The sequence below is a fragment of the Leucoraja erinacea genome, chromosome 31, assembly GCF_028641065.1.
Source record: "Leucoraja erinacea ecotype New England chromosome 31, Leri_hhj_1, whole genome shotgun sequence".
Taxonomy (NCBI): Eukaryota; Metazoa; Chordata; class Chondrichthyes; order Rajiformes; family Rajidae; genus Leucoraja; species Leucoraja erinaceus.
In genome coordinates, this window is record NC_073407.1 from 14,970,012 (window position 1) to 14,989,046 (window position 19,035).

Below are 19,035 nucleotides of genomic sequence, written 5' to 3' on the forward strand. Positions count from 1 at the left end.
GAGGCACCATCAGGAAATAAATACAACGCTTCTGGCAACAAAGCCAAAGGTGTGGGGGAGGGGCGAAAATGGCACTACTGTTTAAAATAAATGTTGAGCCTATTAGAATGTAGCCGACTACCTTCACACTGTAGCAAAATCAGAAATCACAATAATCTTCACTTGTCCCCTATACCTGATGACCTGAAGAGTCCATTGCCTATTCATCTGGTATTTTTTTGTGTGTCCTTGACCTCCATAGGTACCAGGCATGCACCACATAGAACAACACAAATCAAAATTTCCCAAGAAAGTTAAAAAGGAAGTGAAAGTCAAACCTCGTAATTGCTTGATCTGAATGGTAATTATGATAGCAGAATATATTTTTGCCTTTGTCTTCTCCATGAAGTACTGGTTGCTCTGTGAGAGGCTTTCTAGAATTTGATCCAAGGGGTCCAGGATTTTAGATATGTTAACAATTACACTGAGAAAGGAACAAAGTAGAAACCATTATTGCCTCATTAATCCATTATTGGACATGCAAGTGTAATAAAATAATTTCCTAAAAACTAAAAACTAGGTGTTTTTTTTAATCCATAACCAAGAAGTACATTTGACCAAATGTCCAGGATATATTCCTACAATGTATTTTTAGTCACTGTTTTGACATGTGAGTAGGTAGGAGGCCACAACAAAAGGACACATTTACAAATATTATAACAGAACCCACAATGTACTTTAAAACCTTCAAAAGATATTGAATGCTTAAAGTATGTGATCATGTCCCAAACACACTGCATAATCATCAGATGGAATCTTGTTTCTTACCGTTTCCATTGTTTCAATAGAATTAAAAGCAGCGTTGCCAGCATTGATCCCATTCGCAGACAGGGAGCAGATAAGGGAGCTGTCAGCTAACAGAAGAACACATAGCATGTGAAAAGGGTAGTCAATAAGCAATTGGGACATTTCCAACAAATCACAACATCGAAGTGACGTTCTAGAAATCAAGAGGTCATCTAAATTACAGGATTCTTGCTCAAATCTCAATAGACAACAGACCTGCCTACAATTAATTTGTACTCACCAAAATCTTGGTTGCTTCAAGAACATCATGTAGCAGTTGCAACCTTAATGGACAATCGCATAGATGCATCACGTCCTCCTGTGCAATACAATAAGCTCAAACTTTAGCTCAGTTGGGTGATTTAACATATTACTTTTACCTGTACTGCAGCCATCTTCAGCTTATGCTTGTTTTGGGGGCTAATCCCCTTCAGTTTTCTCTTCAACATATAAAAGGCATGTCAAGTCAAGTCAAGTTTATTTGTCACATACACATACGAGATGTGCAGTGAAATGAAAGTGGCAATGCTCGCGGAACAACAAAACAACCAAACAAATTATAAACACAATCATAACACACATATTATTTTACATTATAAATAATAGAAGGAAAAACGTTCTGTACAGTTAGTCCCTGGTGAGAAAGGCGTTTACAGTCCGAATTGCCTCTGGGAAGAAACTCCTTCTCAACCTCTCCGTTCTCACTGCATGGCAACAGAGGCGTTTGCCTGACCGTAGCGGCTGGAACAGTCCGTTGCAGGGGTGGAAGAGGTCTCTCATGATTTTGTTTGCTCTGGAGTTGCACCTCCTGTTGTATAGTTCCTGCAGGGGGGTGAGTGAAGTTCCCATAGTGCGTTCGGCCGAACGCACTACTCTCTGCAGAGCCTTCTTGTCCTTGGCAGAGCAATTCCCGAACCAGATGGTAATGTTCCCGGACAAGATGCTTTCCACCGCCGCTGCGTAGAAGCACTGGAGGATCCTCGGAGACACTCTGAATTTCCTCAATTGCCTGAGGTGGTAAAGGCGCTGCCTTGCCTTACTCACCAGTGCTGAGGCGTGTGATGACCATGTCATATCCTCAGAGATGTGGACTCCCAGATATTTAAAACAGTTCACCCTATCCACAGGATCCCCATTTATACTCAATGGAGTGTACGTCCTCGGATGATGTGCCCTCCTAAAGTCCATGATCAGCTCCTTCGTTTTTTTGATGTTCAAGAGGAGGCTGTTCTCCTGGCACCAGAGTGCTAGATCAGCCACCTCCTCCCGGTAGGCCCTCTCATCATTGTCTGAGATCAGGCCCACCACCACAGTGTCATCAGCAAACTTAATTATTGAATTGGAGCTGAACCTAGCCACACAGTCATGTGTGTACAGGGAGTACAATAGGGGGCTGAGGACGCAACCCTGGGGCGATCCTGTGCTCAGGGTGAGGGACTTTGATGTATTCCCTCCCATCTTGACTACCTGGGGCCTGGCGGTGAGAAAGTCCAGGACCCAGGCACACAGGGAGGTGTTGAGCCCCAATTCCAGTAGCTTCCCGGCCAGTCTGGTGGGGACTATCGTGTTGAAGGCTGAACTGTAGTCTATGAACAGCATCCTCACGTAGCCCCCCTTCTGGCTGTCCAGATGGGAGAGAGCGGTGTGCAAGACCTGGGAGACCGCATCGTCCGTGGACCTGTTCGGACGGTATGCAAACTGCAACGGGTCCATGTTCCGAGGGAGGAAGGCGCAGATGTGATTCTTCACCAGCCTCTCAAAGCATTTCATGACTACCGAGGTAAGGGCCACCGGACGGTAGTCATTCAGGCAGGCTGGGGGGGCATTTTTTGGTACCGGTACAATGATGGATTTTTTGAAGCAGGCAGGGACCACGGACTTGTCCAGGGAGAGGTTGAATAATGTAGTGAGCACTGGAGCTAGCTGCGTAGCACAGGACTTGAGTACTCGCCCCGAGATGCCATCGGGGCCTGCAGCTTTTCTTGTGTTCACCCGTGTCAGTGTTCATTTGGGTTCAGATCGGGTGATTGACTTGGCCACTTTGGCCACTCAAGAATTGACCATTTTTTAGCTTTGAAAAACTCCTTTATTGCTTTAGCAGTACGTTTGGGATCATTGTCTTGCTGTAGAATGAACCACCGGCAAATGAGATTTGAGGCATTTGTTTGACATGAGCAGATAGGATGTATCTATACACTTCAGAATTCATTATGCTACTACCATCAGCAGTTGTATCATCAATGAAGATAAGTGAGCCAGTACCCTCAGCAGCCATACATGCCCAGACCATACCACCCCCACCACCGTGTTTCACAGATGAGGTGATATGCTTTGGATCTTGGGCAGTTCCTTCTCGCCTCCATACTTTGCTCTTGCCATCACTCTGATATGTTCATCTTCGTTTCATCTGTCCACAAGACCTTTTTCCAGAACTGTGACTGCTCTTTTAAATACTTCTTGGCAAACTGTAACCCAGCCATCCTATTTTTGTGGCTAACCAGTGGTTTGCATCTTGCAGTGTAGCCTCTGTATTTCTGTTCATGAAGTCTTCTGCGGACAGTGGCCATTGACAAATCCACACCTGACTCCTGAAGAGTGTTTCCGATCTGTCGGACAGATGTTTGGGGATTTTTCTTTATTGTAGAGAGAATTCTTCTGTCAACAGCTGTGGAGGTCTTCCTTGGCCTGCCAGTCCCTTTGCGACCAGTAAGCTCATCAGTGCTCTCTTCTTAATGAGGTTTCAAACTGTTGATTTTGGTAAGCTTAAGGTTTGGCTAATGTCTCTAACAGTTTTATTCTTGTTTCTTAGTCTCACAATGGTTTATTTGACTTTCATTGGCACAACTTTGGTCCTCATGTTGATAAACAGCAATAAAAGGTTCCAAAGATAATGGAAAAACTGGAGGAAATACTAGGTGCTGAGAACTCTTATAGTTGCATTAAGGAGGCAATTAAACACACCTGAGCAATTACAAACACCTGATAAAGCCATGTGTCCTAAACATTATGGTGCCCTGAAATGGGGGGGACTATGTATAAACACCGCTGTAATTTCTACATGGTGAAACAAAAATGTATTAAAATACCCTTTATTAAAATCTGACAACGTGCACTTTAACCACTTGATTTTTTTCTATTACAAATCACAAATTGTGGAGTACAGAGGCAAATAAATAAATGATGGGTCTTTGTCCCAATCATTGAGGGCAATGTCTACCATATATTTGATCTAATGCAACAAAGCTCGAGAAGCTGTAGTCTTATTAGTTTTATAATATGAATCACGTTCAGTAATTTATTTATTGCCATAATGTTTTGAGGCTACATGTCCAATAATTGAAAGGACTATGGTCAGGGAAGCACTACTCACTGTCTAGCTCCCAGAGCATACATAGGAGTCTGACTTCAACTTAGAAGTTTTGCAAAATCCACAGTAACCAGCTCAAGATTGCAAATTACTTCGTACAACACTTCTTACGGGGAGAAGCAGCAGAAATACTCCGCTCGCCTCTCAAAGAACATGTGGACTCCCTTCAATCTAGCTGCCCTCCTTGCGGAGATGGGCGAGCTCACCTTCAAAACATTCCTCCTTAAATCAAACACCATTTCATCTTCATCCCACGGAATCCCCAACGGTTTCCAACTGTCACTCACCGGCTTCCAAGTGAAAACTAAAAGAAAAATTGAATTGAGGCCTCAATGCAGCAGGCACTAGGATGTATTCCCTGTTGCCCGAAGCTCAGACAAAATGTTACTGAGATAACTTGCCTCTTCTGGTGGTCATTAAGGACTATGGTGCTGAAAACAGATAATTCGGGAACTATCTGGGTTCAGTTCATGGATTGGTATACCTTCATTCCCCTGCTTCTTGAAGCCATCATGTTAATTCAAACAAAAACTAATTTAACATTAGGTAGACGCAGCATTTTCTGTCTACCTTCGATTTAAACCAGCATCTGCAGTTCTTTCCTACTAATTTAACTTTACAAAAACAAATGGAAAAGTTTTATTGTGATCCACGGAACAGGCTGCATGCACATTACGTACATGGCAGTCTGACGACTGATGCAACACTCTCCAACTGATAAATTCTTTGTTTTTCCCCCATAACACAGGAATCTTTAAAATAAAACTACACTGCTTGCTACATTAACCTGTTATTTTCATAAAGATAAAAAAAGGTTGGAAACAATTAGAAGATGACGTGGCTATGTGAGATAAATAGCCAACGCTTCAGATCTATCTTTTATTCGAAATATTGATCTGCTGCTTTACAAGCATTTTCATGGGACACTTACTTTTCCTTCTTTGAATCACTATTTTGAAAAGAACGATTTCAGGCAAAATAATCTGGAGGCAGCTTGCCACTTCTGGTGATCATTAGAGATTTTAAGTATGGACTGTTGATAATGCAAGACCTGTCTTGTTATAATAACCCCCCCTCCCCCTCTCAGAACAGAATAAGCCATCTTCTGTAAGACTGTGTTATGTAGTAATCAGCGATTTCATTGGCACAAGACCAAGATATCTGGCAGCATTGCATTTAAATGAATGAACCTCCAAAAACTATTTGATGAGCTCCCACATAATAGGCCTGTCATTAAGATTGAAAGCCAAGGAATAAAAAGCAAAGTAGGAGCCAGGATTGAAAATTGGCTACATCACAGGAATCACCAATAGTGAATTAATTGACATTTCAAGTTGCTATTCAATCAGATCTGATAACAAGCCAATCTAAAACTTGAACACTAGTTCTTTCTCCAAGATGCTGCCAGACTTGCTCAGCATTCCAGTATTTTCCCAATTTTCCATTTGCATCAATTACATTAGTATCAGTGAAAAGTATTTTAAACAGGAGAAATGTTTACAGTGGAGATTACAGTGGTCAGTATATATTACTGTATATCAATCAATGTCTTGATGTAGAGGGCACAGTTTTGCCATTTTCAGATGACAGAAAACTTAGTGTACTGAGACATGATTTTGTGCATGATGAGCTTCTTTTTGTACATTTTTGATTAATTTTGGCATTTATACAGTGTTCTAATACTTTTATTAATGCATGGCAAAGAGGGCAACAATACATAATGTAGGCGATATACAATTTTATGGCAGAGTGGGGAGATTTGGGAAAAGCCTAAAATCTAAATTAACATCAGTCAGTTGATTTAAATAGATGTCAAAAAGTGACATTATAATGATGTCAATCAGTGCAATAGTAATTGAAGCTAGACCTGAAAAGTCAGCATTCTTGATAAATACAATATGTAGGGTATAATATTTTACACTTACGTAGCTGGTAGCCAGAACAAGAAACATTCGCCATGCCGATATCAACTTATGGAATTCTAGAAATGTGGAGGCTCCGTCAGTATCTGTCTCAGTCATGTAAATGACAAGTGATTTGATATATTCAGACCAATATTCATATCGCTTCTTATCAAAGAACAAGTTCAATGTGTTCTTTAAGGACTGGTCCAGAGAACCCCTGAGAGACAAAACAGTATGAAACACTTACAATCTAGAAATAGTCAACATAAATTCATGGTACAATCCCATCAACACAGAGGCCTGAATCATAGATACTTTTGCATTGTTATGCCAATCAAATGGAAAAAAAACATATTGGCACTGCAGACTCAATACAAAAATGCTAGGTATAATTGTAATAATTAATAAGGAAAAAGAACAAAATAAGCATTCAGCCAAAATACTGATGCCTTAACAAGATGATGTTTTCATCTAATTTCTTTCCAACCACCCCAAAAAAAAACAGCCCAGGGGGGAGCTCCTTCAGCAGTTTTGGTTCTCGATTCCGAAGGTCAGATTTTCTTTTTATTTGTTTTATTTGTTCCAAGATTGTAAGTAAAACTAATTCTCCAACCTCAGCCAGACCAATAACTCAATTTATTTAAACTAATGACTTTGGTCAGGATGAATCTTTCCGTCTTTTTTCTTAATAGAAATAGCATGTTATTTTATTAATAACATTAACCATCAAAGAAAATAGCTGGTGTTTCTATATCAGGAAAGATTATACCTGACAACATAGTATATTTCCAGGCAGATGATCTTCAGCGTGAAGGCACACGTTTCTAGGACACTCTTCTGTGGAGAGGAAACCAACATTAATTAAAGCAAAACATACGATTTACTTCAAGCTAACATGAAGATAGTTCTAAAGATGATGGAAGACGAAGAGTTTAGAAGGGTGGCTTTTCAGTGTAATTTTCATAAGGAAAGTACCTCAAATTTTATTCAGACCACAGCAGGTGTGGATAGTATCCTTTGGAGAAGTATCAGTTAACACATTTAGGAAACTGCAACATTAACTTTGACCTTATTAACCTTTACAAAAATGTTAATAGCCGAGATATTAACATTGATGTTGCGCACCTGAACTGAGGCGAGGGATTCTTTGGAGAATAAAAGAGTAGACTACAAAAAATTAGATCGTACCTCTGTAATGTCAGCAGGAGCTGGTAGTTCTCCAAATAGCACAGATGTCAAATTTTCCCAGAATCGATCCCTGGAAAATAAAATCAATTCATCACAATAACTTGTTGAAACAAAGAAAATTCTGCAAGTTCACAGTGCAGGTCGAGTTTCAGTATTGTAAGGAAGTTCTATCCTACTGTCCTACAAGCATTCATAACAAGATAGCTGGATTTATTGGAACAAACAATTAGAATCTGACAGCATCCTTGGAGACATGATTGATAGTCACCAATTACTTAAATATTTTAGAATAGTTAACATTTGGAATCTTTTATATTCTCCTATCCGTATATATTTCTTTGCCTATGTACCAGTTTAATTCATCCACATTACACATATTGTTTAACCAGTATTTTTATTTTTACTATCTTGCACTCTGACCAGGTGCTAAACTGCATTTTGTTGTACCTGTACTCGTATTTGTGCAATGACAATAAAGTTTAATCAAATCAAATCAAATATTGGAAAAAATGGTAAAGAAGGAACGTTAGCAGTGATTTCACAGAGTGCAAAGGAAGCAGATAGAAAGAGTCTTAGTGCAGAAGTGAAAGCAATCTGTGTGGAACTAAGAAACAAGTGGCAGAAAATATTGGTGGATATTGTCTAAATAATTCCCCCTCCCCACCCGTTATTAGAACATAGGAGACACTAACAAAAGGTGGTGCTTGTAACAAGGATAATACAACAATCATGTAGGTTATAGCTTCAATATATATAGACAGTACAAACTAAATTATCTGGAATAGTGCATAGGACAAATTCATGAAATATGCTAGATATACTTTTCTAGATCAGTTTGTTGAGGAACTGGCTATTTTAGATGAGAAAAAAGGTTAATTTTGCATCTAATAGTTAAAGGACCTTTCGGGAGGATTGATCATATCATAGTACATTAAATTTGAATGAAGGATAAGATGAAGGCATGAGGCTTGAATTAATTATAATATACTGGGAACCTATATTAAAAGATATGTCAGTAAATAAGCAACAAACATTGACCAAGAATTAATACTAGGTTTGCAAGTACAAGTCATTATGATACAATTTGTTTCAACATATCAAAATTATTGATAAATTAGGGAACACTATTTGTATAATGCAGTCCGAATTGATTATAACCCAATTTAGATTGGGAACTAGATAGCAACTTAAAAGTTACTTTGGACACTTACAAGCAGATAAAATGTTGCCCTTCAAGACAGTTGAGATGAACACCTGGAGTATAACAAATCTTGGGAATTCTCTATCAAGGATGGCTGAAGCACCAATCGTTGACCACTTTCATAGCAGAGATTGATAAGTTTCAGATATCAAGGAAATAAAGAGATATGGGATAATTGAGGCACTTAGGTAAAAGATCAGCCAAGATTTTATTGAAGTGTAAAGCACTCTCAAATACCCTACTTCTATTGTAAATTCTCATGTTATCTAATATTCGCTTAAAAGCACATGCTTTAGCATTCTTTTCAGCCTCTTTCCTCTAAATTCCAAGATGTATACAGAATAAAATTAAATAACCACGCGCTTGATCAACATACCATGTCAGCAACGACAAACAGAACATAAAAACAAGGAACTGCAGGTGCAAGTTTATTTTAAAAATATCGCTGGAGTAACGCAGCGGGTCAGGCAGCATCTCTGGAGGTATGGATAGGTAAGGTTTCATGACCCGTTGACCTACTCCAGCCCTTTGTGTCCTTTTATTAATGACCAAAAAAATATCTAACTTTGCATAGATGCCTTGCATTTATTTGAACCCAAACAAATATGCCAGATTTCATTTCTAGGATTTTAATTCACCTAAATTATACCAAATTTAAATATCCACAAATATAAGGAACACTTAATCCGAGTCTAAACTTCAAAAATTATACAATTATGCCTTTCAATGTATTTTGCCAATAAACCAGAGCAAATGATCACTGCATACTTACTATCTTAGTATTGTTTGTTTAGAATTAAGACCCTAATTTTGGAATGGGAAACATAATTTTCATCCTCACAGTAAAATCCTTACTATTCATTCTTTACAACATATTTAACAATCACAGTGGACTTACTTGGTTCTTAGAACAGTCATAGCACTGTCTCTGCGGTCCTGCCACAACGCATGCAAAAATGCAATGGCTGCACGGTGGATAAGAGGAGGACACCAATATTTCCCTTGTTGCTTGGAGTCAATAAATTCCAGTACCACCTGCAGACAGCTCCATTCTCCCAGGATAAATTCCTGTGAACGCATGCCATTAATCTGAAACATTAATCTGAAAATAAACTTTGTTCTTTTTCAGTTTTATTTGGACTGCATGAAGATTGTTCTCTAAAGACAGATTTTAATATCACCTTTGATCCAACTGCACCATCGTTTACTTCCAGATTGAGGAAGAGTTCAATCAAACCTGGCTGTGTTTCCACGGCGACAGTTAAGAACTCCAGGATCATCACCTTAATCCTCATGTCCTAAATCATAAAAATAGTTGTATGATTTTTTTTTTTAAATCTACATCTGGAAAACTCGTTTGTCAAGCAATTTCTATCTCTACGGAACAATGTTAACAAATCCATTATACATTTACTGAAACAGTAACACGAAGACAATAGCATTTCAAATCAGCAAAGAGAATAGGTACCTCCGTCTTGCTCTGCAGTCTGTTAAGAAATGCATCACGTATTGCTGCAGCATCACTTCCAAGACAAGCATAAACTGACATTGGAGCTACCTGGAGAAGTACAAGAAGGAAATAAGATATTAATGCCTACACTCTGATACCCCTATATTCCCATTTTTCTAATGTCTCATTCACAAGTACTATCTCAAAAAACCTATGACAATAAAACAACATAAGGCAGTTTCCCAATAATTTTGTTTCTTGGAGACAATTTGTATTACTGTTGGCATAGTAAAGGTGTGAAAGTTGAAATTAAGATGTTTATATGACCAATTTTTATCCCCACATAGGTTTAACACATCCTACTCGCAATCTAAAGCCACACTATGAGGCACTGCATCAAGAGGGCAGCATCTATCTTATAGGATTCTTACCATCCAGGCATGCTTTCTTCTTGTTACTTTCTTTCAGCAGGAGGTACAGAAGACGAAAGTCTCACAATACCAGGTTCAGCAACACCTACTTTCCAACAACTATCAGGTTCTATTCTAATTCCATCTCGATAATGGAACACTATGGACCATCTCTTGCCCGACGTGGACTTATTTTTTTCCCTAATGTTGTTATGAACTAACATTTTGTCTTTTTGCATGCAATTGTTCTCTTTTTATTGTTTTGCAGAATTTTGAGTGTTGGTGTGCGCGTTTTGAGTTTGACAATGAAACAGAGATGAGCCATGACAATGGTCCAGGATGTATACTTTTTAAAACACAGCTTACCATTGCAAGTCTCTTCAGCAGCTGAATGGCAAGCCGTGGCAAAGCAGGATCATGCCTGTGGTAGATATACTTTGCCAAAATTGCTATCAAATTATTACCATGGGTACCTGCAATAGTAAACATGAAATGTTTTTAAAAAATCAAACGACAAACCTATGTGGGTCATTATATTGTGCCATTTCCACAATATTCAGTAATATCTGAATGGAAATATAAAGTGTACACACAAGAAACTGAAGATGCCACTTTACAAAAAAAGACATGAATTGCTGCAGTAACTCAGCGGGTCAGTCAGCATCTCTGGAGAACATGGATTTACGACATTTTGGGTCGGAACCCTTCATCAGACAGTTAACATGATAATAAGTTAATGTGGCTTTGATCAATGGACAAAGGACAAAGGGCATTTATTGTCACATACACCAATTGGTGGGGTGAAATTTGAGTTACCATGCAGTACACAGAGAAGATAAACACGACACTATAGAATTTAACATAAAACATAAAAAACATCCCCCCACAGTGGAATCAATGTTTCCCACTGTGAGGGAAGGCAACAAAGTCCAGTCCTCTTCCTCTTGTTCACCCGTGGTTGGGGCCTATTGAGGCCTCTGCAGTCGCTGCAACGGCAGCCCAATGTTTCAGGCCCTCTCGCCGGGAAGATGGAACTCCAGCGTCGGAAGAACACTCTCAGCGGCCTGGAATTCCGAATCGGCCGCTTCCTACCGGAGACCGCGGCTCCCGAAGTCCACAGGCCGAGCTGGGCGGAGCTCCAACATAGGCGATCCTCTGCGAAAGATCCCAGGCTCCGCGATGCTAAAGTCAGCACTGCCCACGGTTGGAAGCTCCACGATGTTAAAGTCGGCAGTCCCAACACTCCGGAGCTCCAACACAGCGACCTTGGTAAGGCATCGCCCGCTCCGTGATGGTACTTTAGTGCTGCGCCGCTGCTGAAGCTGAAGCTCTGGCCTTTATTAAAATCTAACAATGTGCACTTTACCCACATGTGATTTTTTCTATTACTAATCTCAAATTGTTGAAGTTGAGGTCTCTCAAATCTCACGTTAAGCCTATGACTCCTAGTTTTAGAATCTTATACCCTGGGAAAAACAGAGCATTCGCTTTATCCATGCACCACCTGATCTTTATATCTCAATAATGTCACTGCTCAGCCAAAATCCCAGCCTATGCAATCTTTCCCTATGACAAGCCCACAAACCCAGGTAACATCCTGGTGAATTTCTTCTGCATTCTTTCCTAGTTAATGCCATCCATCCTATTGCTGGGCAACCAGACTGTATACATTACTCCAAATCTGAAAGTGGATCAATGGTATGAAACAACAAGCAATTATGACGAGGCACATTTCACCATACAAATTATATTTTCCATTGATGTAGAATTGATGGTATTGAAAGTTAATGCTGCAATTGGACACTAAGAACAGGTAAAGCAAAATCAAAGAACAAGTTTAGTCACAGTAACATTTCCAACTTTACAAAAAAAAATTATCATTATTTATTATTTTCTTGATTATAACATACCATGTTGAGTCAGAGCCTGCTCCAATGGTGAGATCACATCTGATGATGGTTTCAGTTTAATGACATTATTAGTGATGGAAAATGCCAGTTTGATCGTCTGAGTGAGAGTCTGACCTGATCCTTCAGATCCACTGCTACATTTACATTATTGGTGGTTGGTTCGGAAAGGGAGATGGAAATAAAGATGCAGTTCATTAAAATTGATGAAACTAAATGCTAGGAAAAACATTTTAATATTAATGCATAATATTTTTTTCAATGGGACAACTCTGATTATTTTAGTTCTATTATCTATAAGTGGAGCAGAATTCTTTTGCAGTCAGGAAATTGTAATTTAATAGGGTAATGTTTCCTTTCTTGAAGTGTGAACAGTCCCAATATGTTTAGTATTTTTCTTCCTGATCTGAAAAACTTTGGATCAAAAGCATTTCTAAATGCGAGTCTTTTTGCTAGGCAAATTGATGTCTTCCAAGGTATGTTATTGAACATATTTCTAATTGAGCAATATATTATTAGAATTAGCTAACATCATATCACAAAAAAAAGCTTGGGATATGTAATTGAAAACTAATTAAATTAATATCACTTTCATTCCTTGATTCGATGGAGATTCACAAATGTTGTATGTTTACTTCCTAAACTTTATCCAATAGCTTCTTTTTTTTCCATAGCTTCAATGTAGTAACAGAAACTCCAAGACTTTTCAGAAAACAATAAAGACAAAATCTGACAATTGTGGACATGTTTGTCAAACAGCAGGTTTGAAGAGCAACTTGCAAAATAAAATAATTCTTGGAAGACTAAATTTACAAAGAGTTCAAGGAGGCAGAGGACCAAAAGTGGGATAGCCACTGACAGATGAGAAAAGTTATATGGACACCAAAAGTTGACGTGGAAACATGTTCTTAGAAATGGCAATTGTGTTGAATTACCACTAATGCCTCATTTTCCATGTAAATATTCATTTCTTTTTTCATTGTTTCATTGCCCAATTTAAGTCATCTATATTTAATTGTTACACGTTGGTTGAAGACAGCCGCATGAACAGCTTCCTCCTTGAAACACTTTGTTCCAATTCTCTAAAAACCTGAAACATTTCTTCTTGAACCATTTACTCAGATCAGTTTTTCTAAATCAATTTATCACACAAGACTGAACAATGTCAAGATTCTCTTTGTTTGGTTAATCTTAAGACTGTTGTGCACAAGGGGCTTAAGTAATGACAGTGCAATTTCTTGCAAGCATCAGTCAAATCACAAAAATAACCAACATCTTGTAATTTGCTGAATAACAAAAAGTAGCTGAAAATAAAAACCATCAAATTGGATATCAGTACCTACTTTTCTAAGATGTAGGAAAAGCATTAAAACAAAGAATAGGTGTTATTTTGCAATGGCAATGCTGGCTCGGAGGGCCGAATGGCCTACTCCTGCACCTATTTTCTATGAATTCTAATATGAAGATTAACACTGTAAATCCTATACTGTAAACCCTCATTATAACGGACCATGGGGCGGAATGGTGCCCGTTATTGCCGATTGTCTGCTATACCCGAGAAAGGGATTACCAAGTAATAGAGTATCATTGTATTAGTAGTAGAAAAAAAGACTGCAGATGCTGGAAGCAGTGGCGAGGCGGTGCGGGCTGGGTCTGGCCTCGGCAGCCCGGCCTGGCGACGCAGGCATTGGCAGACAAGCCTAAAAAAGGCCAGGTAGGCAGTGCGGGCTAGGGGGGACATCGGCAGCCCAGCTTGACTGTGAAGGTCAGTAGATCGGTCCACTATAATCGATATCCATTATAAAGAGGTCCATAATAACAAGGTTTTACTGTAAAAGCTATTAAACCTTTCGCAAAATGTTTTAAATACAGATATTTTCTGATGTGTCACATTTACAAAGGTTTTGGTTACACCAATAAAACCTGTTTTCATAGAATTACAAAGGGAACCGATTGCAGCTAATATAAACCATACCTGCTGGGCTGTGCTGCCATTACTGTATCAATGGTGTCCACCCCAATAGCCATAATATTTATGATGGCTTGTCCTGCTTCTGTATTTGCCAAACAATGGGTGCACATAGCCTGGAGACTGGGAGGACTAGAAAATGAAAAGAACAAATCATTAAGATTTTTATAAAGTAAGATATGCTTGTACCTGTACTTCCCAAAATAAAATTCAGACTACAAACATGACTCTTTGGGCCATACCTGCCTTGTGATTCCTCTTCAAGATTCAGATTCAAGATGGTATAAATAAGCTCAAGGATCAGACAGCCTACAACAGACAGATGATCATTAAATCGCAAACATATAAAAATGAATCATATACACCTGTTGATACATCTATCTGCATTGCTCATTTGAACTAAATCAAATAATTATTAAATGGAACAAAATATAAATATTACTCTTGTACTTTTGCCAGAATTTCTTAATATTGAATCTGTTTCCAGAAAAAACACAGGGCACAGTAATATTATGGTGTGTGACGTGTGCAGGCAGAGATTAATTTAAGTCAACGCTAATGAAAATTAGGAAACCACTCATATCCCTGTCTGCCATTTAATAAAATCACTAAACCCTGTGCAGCATTTTATACAAATATATAAATTAATTAGGAATATCTGTAGGCTTGTTAGCCCCTTTATCCTACTCTGCCATTTAATAAAATCACAGTTGATCTTAAGGTTTTCTCAACTCTGCAGTCCTGTCTATCTACAGTAACCTTTCAGTCGTTATGAAGAATCTTTCTATCTCCATCTCAAAAATATTTGTAAATCTCTGATAATCTGCTTTCTTACTATACAGAAGTTGAAAGCAGGCAATGTTTGTGCACTGCATTCTGACTCACCAGATCTGTGAGCACACATCGCCTTTCAACTCACTGGGACACTGGTTTATTTTCTCCTTACCTAATTGATTGGTAATTTCTAATACCGGTGAATATGTAAAAAGTTTGAATTAAAAGTATCAGGGGCATTAATAGAATTAGCATCTAGCAATGCAGACCAAGTACCAGAGACCCTGAGTGTGCCAGATTATTGGAACTTTCCTGCACATCAAGGGTTCCCAACCTGCGGTAAATTTACCCCCAGGGGTTAAATTTCACCTACCCAGGGGGTAAATTTGTTGATTCTAGATTTGTACATATTTTTTCTCATTGTCTGACTGTTTGGTTTTGGTATACCAGTATCTGTTCATCATTATTTGTTCATAAATAAGTGAAATAACATTGTTATGCGCTATTAAAGTTGCCTGGGGTAAACGGGACGAAAAAGGTTGGGTACCCCTGCTGTACATGCATAATGGATAATAATGTCTATAAAACATTATTCAAAATATTTAAAATGCATTGAGTGTTTAAAGTGCTCCACAAATCCTCCTCCCTAAATGGAAATCAAGATTACATAATGAATTATCCACAAAGGCCTTACCGATTTCTTCTCGCATGCCATAGACATTATAACGCCATTTGTGGTAGGTTGGCAGTAACTCTTTCAAAACAAAAACCACACAAGGCATAAGACCTCGACTTTGAGTACTTCCTAATTGGCCCTGTTCAAATGCAAAATAAATCAATCAGTCAATTTTGCTTGATCGCAACAATGAGGCATCAGCAGTCCACAAACTGCACAAATTGGCAGCAACACCTCCTCCTCAATAACCATCAGCACAGGAGCACGTCAAGGTTGCATGTTCAGACACCTGCTCTACTCACTCTATACTCACGACAGTGTGGCCCGATACACTTCCAACTCCATCTTCAAATACACCGAAGATACCGCCATTGTTGGACAAATTACAGATGGTGATGTGTCAGAGCACAAGAGGGAGATCAATGGACTGACCGAATGGTGCCGGAACCTTGCTCTCAACGTCAGGAAACCAAGGAACTAATTGTTGACTTTGGAAGATAAATGTTCACAAACCTGTCTTCATCGACGGGACAGTGGTGGAGAAATTCAAAAACTTCAAATTCCTGGATGTGCATATCTCTGAAGATCTATCCTGGACCCATCACATTGATGCAATTATAAAGAAAGCCTATCAATACCTCTCCTTCCTTAGAAGATTAGCAGATTTGATATGTCAACAAATACTCTTTTGAACCTCTACCAGTGTACAGTGGAGAACATATTGACTGGTTCCATCACAACTTTGTTTGGCAACTAAAACACCCAGGAATGAAGAAGGTTGCAAAAAGTAGTGAACATTGCCCAATCCATCACATGTACTGACCTTCCCACCATCAAAGGGATCTACAGCAGTCGCTGCCTCAAAAAGGCAGCCAGCATCATTAGAGACCCATACCGCCCATGCTCTTATTTCACTCCTGCCATCGGGAAGAAGGTATAGGACCTGAAAACTCTAACAGATTCAGGAGCAGCTCTTTCCCTACAACCATCAGCCTATTAAACACTAGAATCTCCAAACAAATTCCAAACTACATAGACCTGGGGGCATTGTTTTTGTCTTTGCACTATTATTGTTTGTATATACACTGAACTTTATTTGTTGTTTATTATTTCCAGAGTACTATGTTTACATATCTGTTGTGCTGCTGCAAGCACGAATTTCATTGTTTCTTTCAGGACATTTAAAATGAAAACAATTTGATTATCAAACACGTATGAAGATATCCAATTGATGTTATTCATCAATTATACTGAACAATGCATTGCTAGATAAATTCCGATTTGTTGTAGCTTTTGATATGAAACTGAAAAAATATACAAGATACACATCGTCCTGAACTCCAAAACTCAAACAAATGGGTCAAGCTACAACTACTAATGTGATAATGAAAAGTTATCCAAACAAAAACAAAAATCAAAAGAATAGCAACAAGATAGATTTGTCATACTTCGATAATTGCACACTTTGTAGACCTTTAATGAAATTTGTATTTCCTCAATGACACAAAATGATGGAGTAACTCAGCAGGGCAGGCAGCATCTCTGAAGAGAAGGAATCGGTGACATTCGGGTCACGACCGTTTTCCTCACTTTGTCATGCTTCACCACAACCACCTTAGACCCAAAGGGCCGAATGCCTCCTCATGTATCGCAATAAGTACAAAAGATAATGAAGAAGCCCATGCCCTCTTTTACAAAAACAAGATCAGTAGTTCCCAACACTGTTCCAGATGGGTGTGTGTGCATATATTACTGAGGGTCCTTCCATCATCAAAGCAACAATCAGACAATGGAACAATTACCACTTACTCGCCGGTACTGTCTACCATCTCAAAGATACTTAAGAAACTCAATAAATTCCTCAAAATCCTCCTTTTGACAGTTCAAGCACACGGTACACTCAACTATTGGATACAGATTGAAGAAAAAGGAAACTGTGAAAAATCTACTGCAATGCAGACTATGGTATGACAGTTGACTTCGAAAAGTTTTCAATCTCAATAAAAATTGATTGACTCTAGGATTCAGGACACAATATTGAGGATGGTTCAATCCTTTAGTTGTACGATAACAATACATGCTTTTGGGGGTTTGTTTAACTACTAACAGGCAGAGCTAAACAATATAAACATTCAAGAGTGAGCTTACCTTGACAAGTGTTATAACCAGTCGCAGAAAGGCCGTTGTGACACTATATTTGCCTTGCGGTCGCTCAATGCTCAGCAGGAGATTACCATAACTACCTGCTTGCATTCCTTCGGCACTGCAAGAATGGAAAATAATGACTGTTTTCATCTATTTCTTTCATCAATAAAATCCTAGTCCGCAGAAGTAATTTTGCAGAGAAAGTTGCAATGGTAACTGTTAACTCCTGAGAGAGAGCAGTGAACCAATTATCAAAAATCAACTGTACATTCTTGTCATGACAAAGAAAAATCAGTGCCAAAACGGGAGGGAGATTTAAAAAAAAAAAAACCTGAAATAGGTCAGGCAGTATCTGTGAATATAAAATTCTTAAAGCGTTTGATACGTAATGTAATTTTCTTAACATTTTCTATAGTTAATAAAAAGCTTCAATTTAAAATTAGACAATTTCCAGAGTGGAAGAGGTAGATGCACAAAGGTAATGATATGACAAACAATGAAATAATAAGAGAATAACGGTGAAAAATTAAAATGCAAGGCATATCAACCATGGCATTAAGAAGTCAGTCAAATCGTTAGTCTTACATATCAGATGTAATTCATAATCTAATACCTGATAGACTGAACAATCCCAGTGATTTGTGTCACAGAGTACGGCAAGAAGCCTGTGTGCTGCAGATCTGCCCACACCTAAGTACAAAAAAAAAAATCCTCCAGTTATTTTCTCTCAGCTGTACCATCTGCATTTTAACAGGCCATTGTAACTGCCAGAAAAAACAGTGAGTATTCAGATAATTGTTACCTTGCCACCAAATTAGTCCAATTCACTATATTTTATAATCCTACTTGATTTTGTAATTGAATTTTATTTTATTTAGCTTGATGAATCTTTGGTCTTTATATGTAGTTTCTATAATGCAATAGTAGCATTCGTAAGAAACCTTGCATTAGAGAATATAGCGTTATTAAAAAGTGTTAATGGGGAAGAAGGGAGTTAGAGGCTAGATTGCTTTTAAACTCACAATAATAACATTTTTCCTGCAGGAATTTAAAAGATAAATATCTTACCAACACCAATAACTTTATTTTTGTTACTGTAAGCTAAAAATTCTAAACACATATTACATTGTTTCGTAGCATATCATTGAAACTCGTGTCAATAGAAGCAATTGTTGTCATTTTCAATGGCCAACCCAATAAAAGTTGCGCCTGTCTTCTT

General features: G+C 38.4%; 1 protein-coding gene across 2 annotated transcripts in view; it reads right to left on the reverse strand.

Annotated features, from left to right (window-relative positions):
- Positions 1-19,035, reverse strand: part of nup188 (nucleoporin 188) — a 69,722-nt gene that overhangs the window by 22,204 nt on the left and 28,483 nt on the right. The window contains exons 19-34 of one of the 2 annotated variants that reach the window (XM_055660034.1): positions 18,430-18,506; positions 17,820-17,934; positions 15,690-15,810; positions 14,464-14,530; positions 14,228-14,353; positions 12,256-12,389; positions 10,712-10,818; positions 9,954-10,043; positions 9,667-9,783; positions 9,384-9,553; positions 7,285-7,354; positions 6,866-6,933; positions 6,118-6,313; positions 1,067-1,144; positions 808-893; positions 318-463 (exon numbers count right to left, since the gene is read on the reverse strand). In XM_055660034.1, the coding sequence (XP_055516009.1) occupies positions 318-463; positions 808-893; positions 1,067-1,144; positions 6,118-6,313; positions 6,866-6,933; positions 7,285-7,354; positions 9,384-9,553; positions 9,667-9,783; positions 9,954-10,043; positions 10,712-10,818; positions 12,256-12,389; positions 14,228-14,353; positions 14,464-14,530; positions 15,690-15,810; positions 17,820-17,934; positions 18,430-18,506 (1,768 nt within the window). Of the gene's footprint in view, positions 1-317; positions 464-807; positions 894-1,066; positions 1,145-6,117; positions 6,314-6,865; positions 6,934-7,284; positions 7,355-9,383; positions 9,575-9,666; positions 9,784-9,953; positions 10,044-10,711; positions 10,819-12,255; positions 12,390-14,227; positions 14,354-14,463; positions 14,531-15,689; positions 15,811-17,819; positions 17,935-18,429; positions 18,507-19,035 lie in introns of both variants that reach the window. The other variant, XM_055660033.1, reaches the window with a different exon arrangement.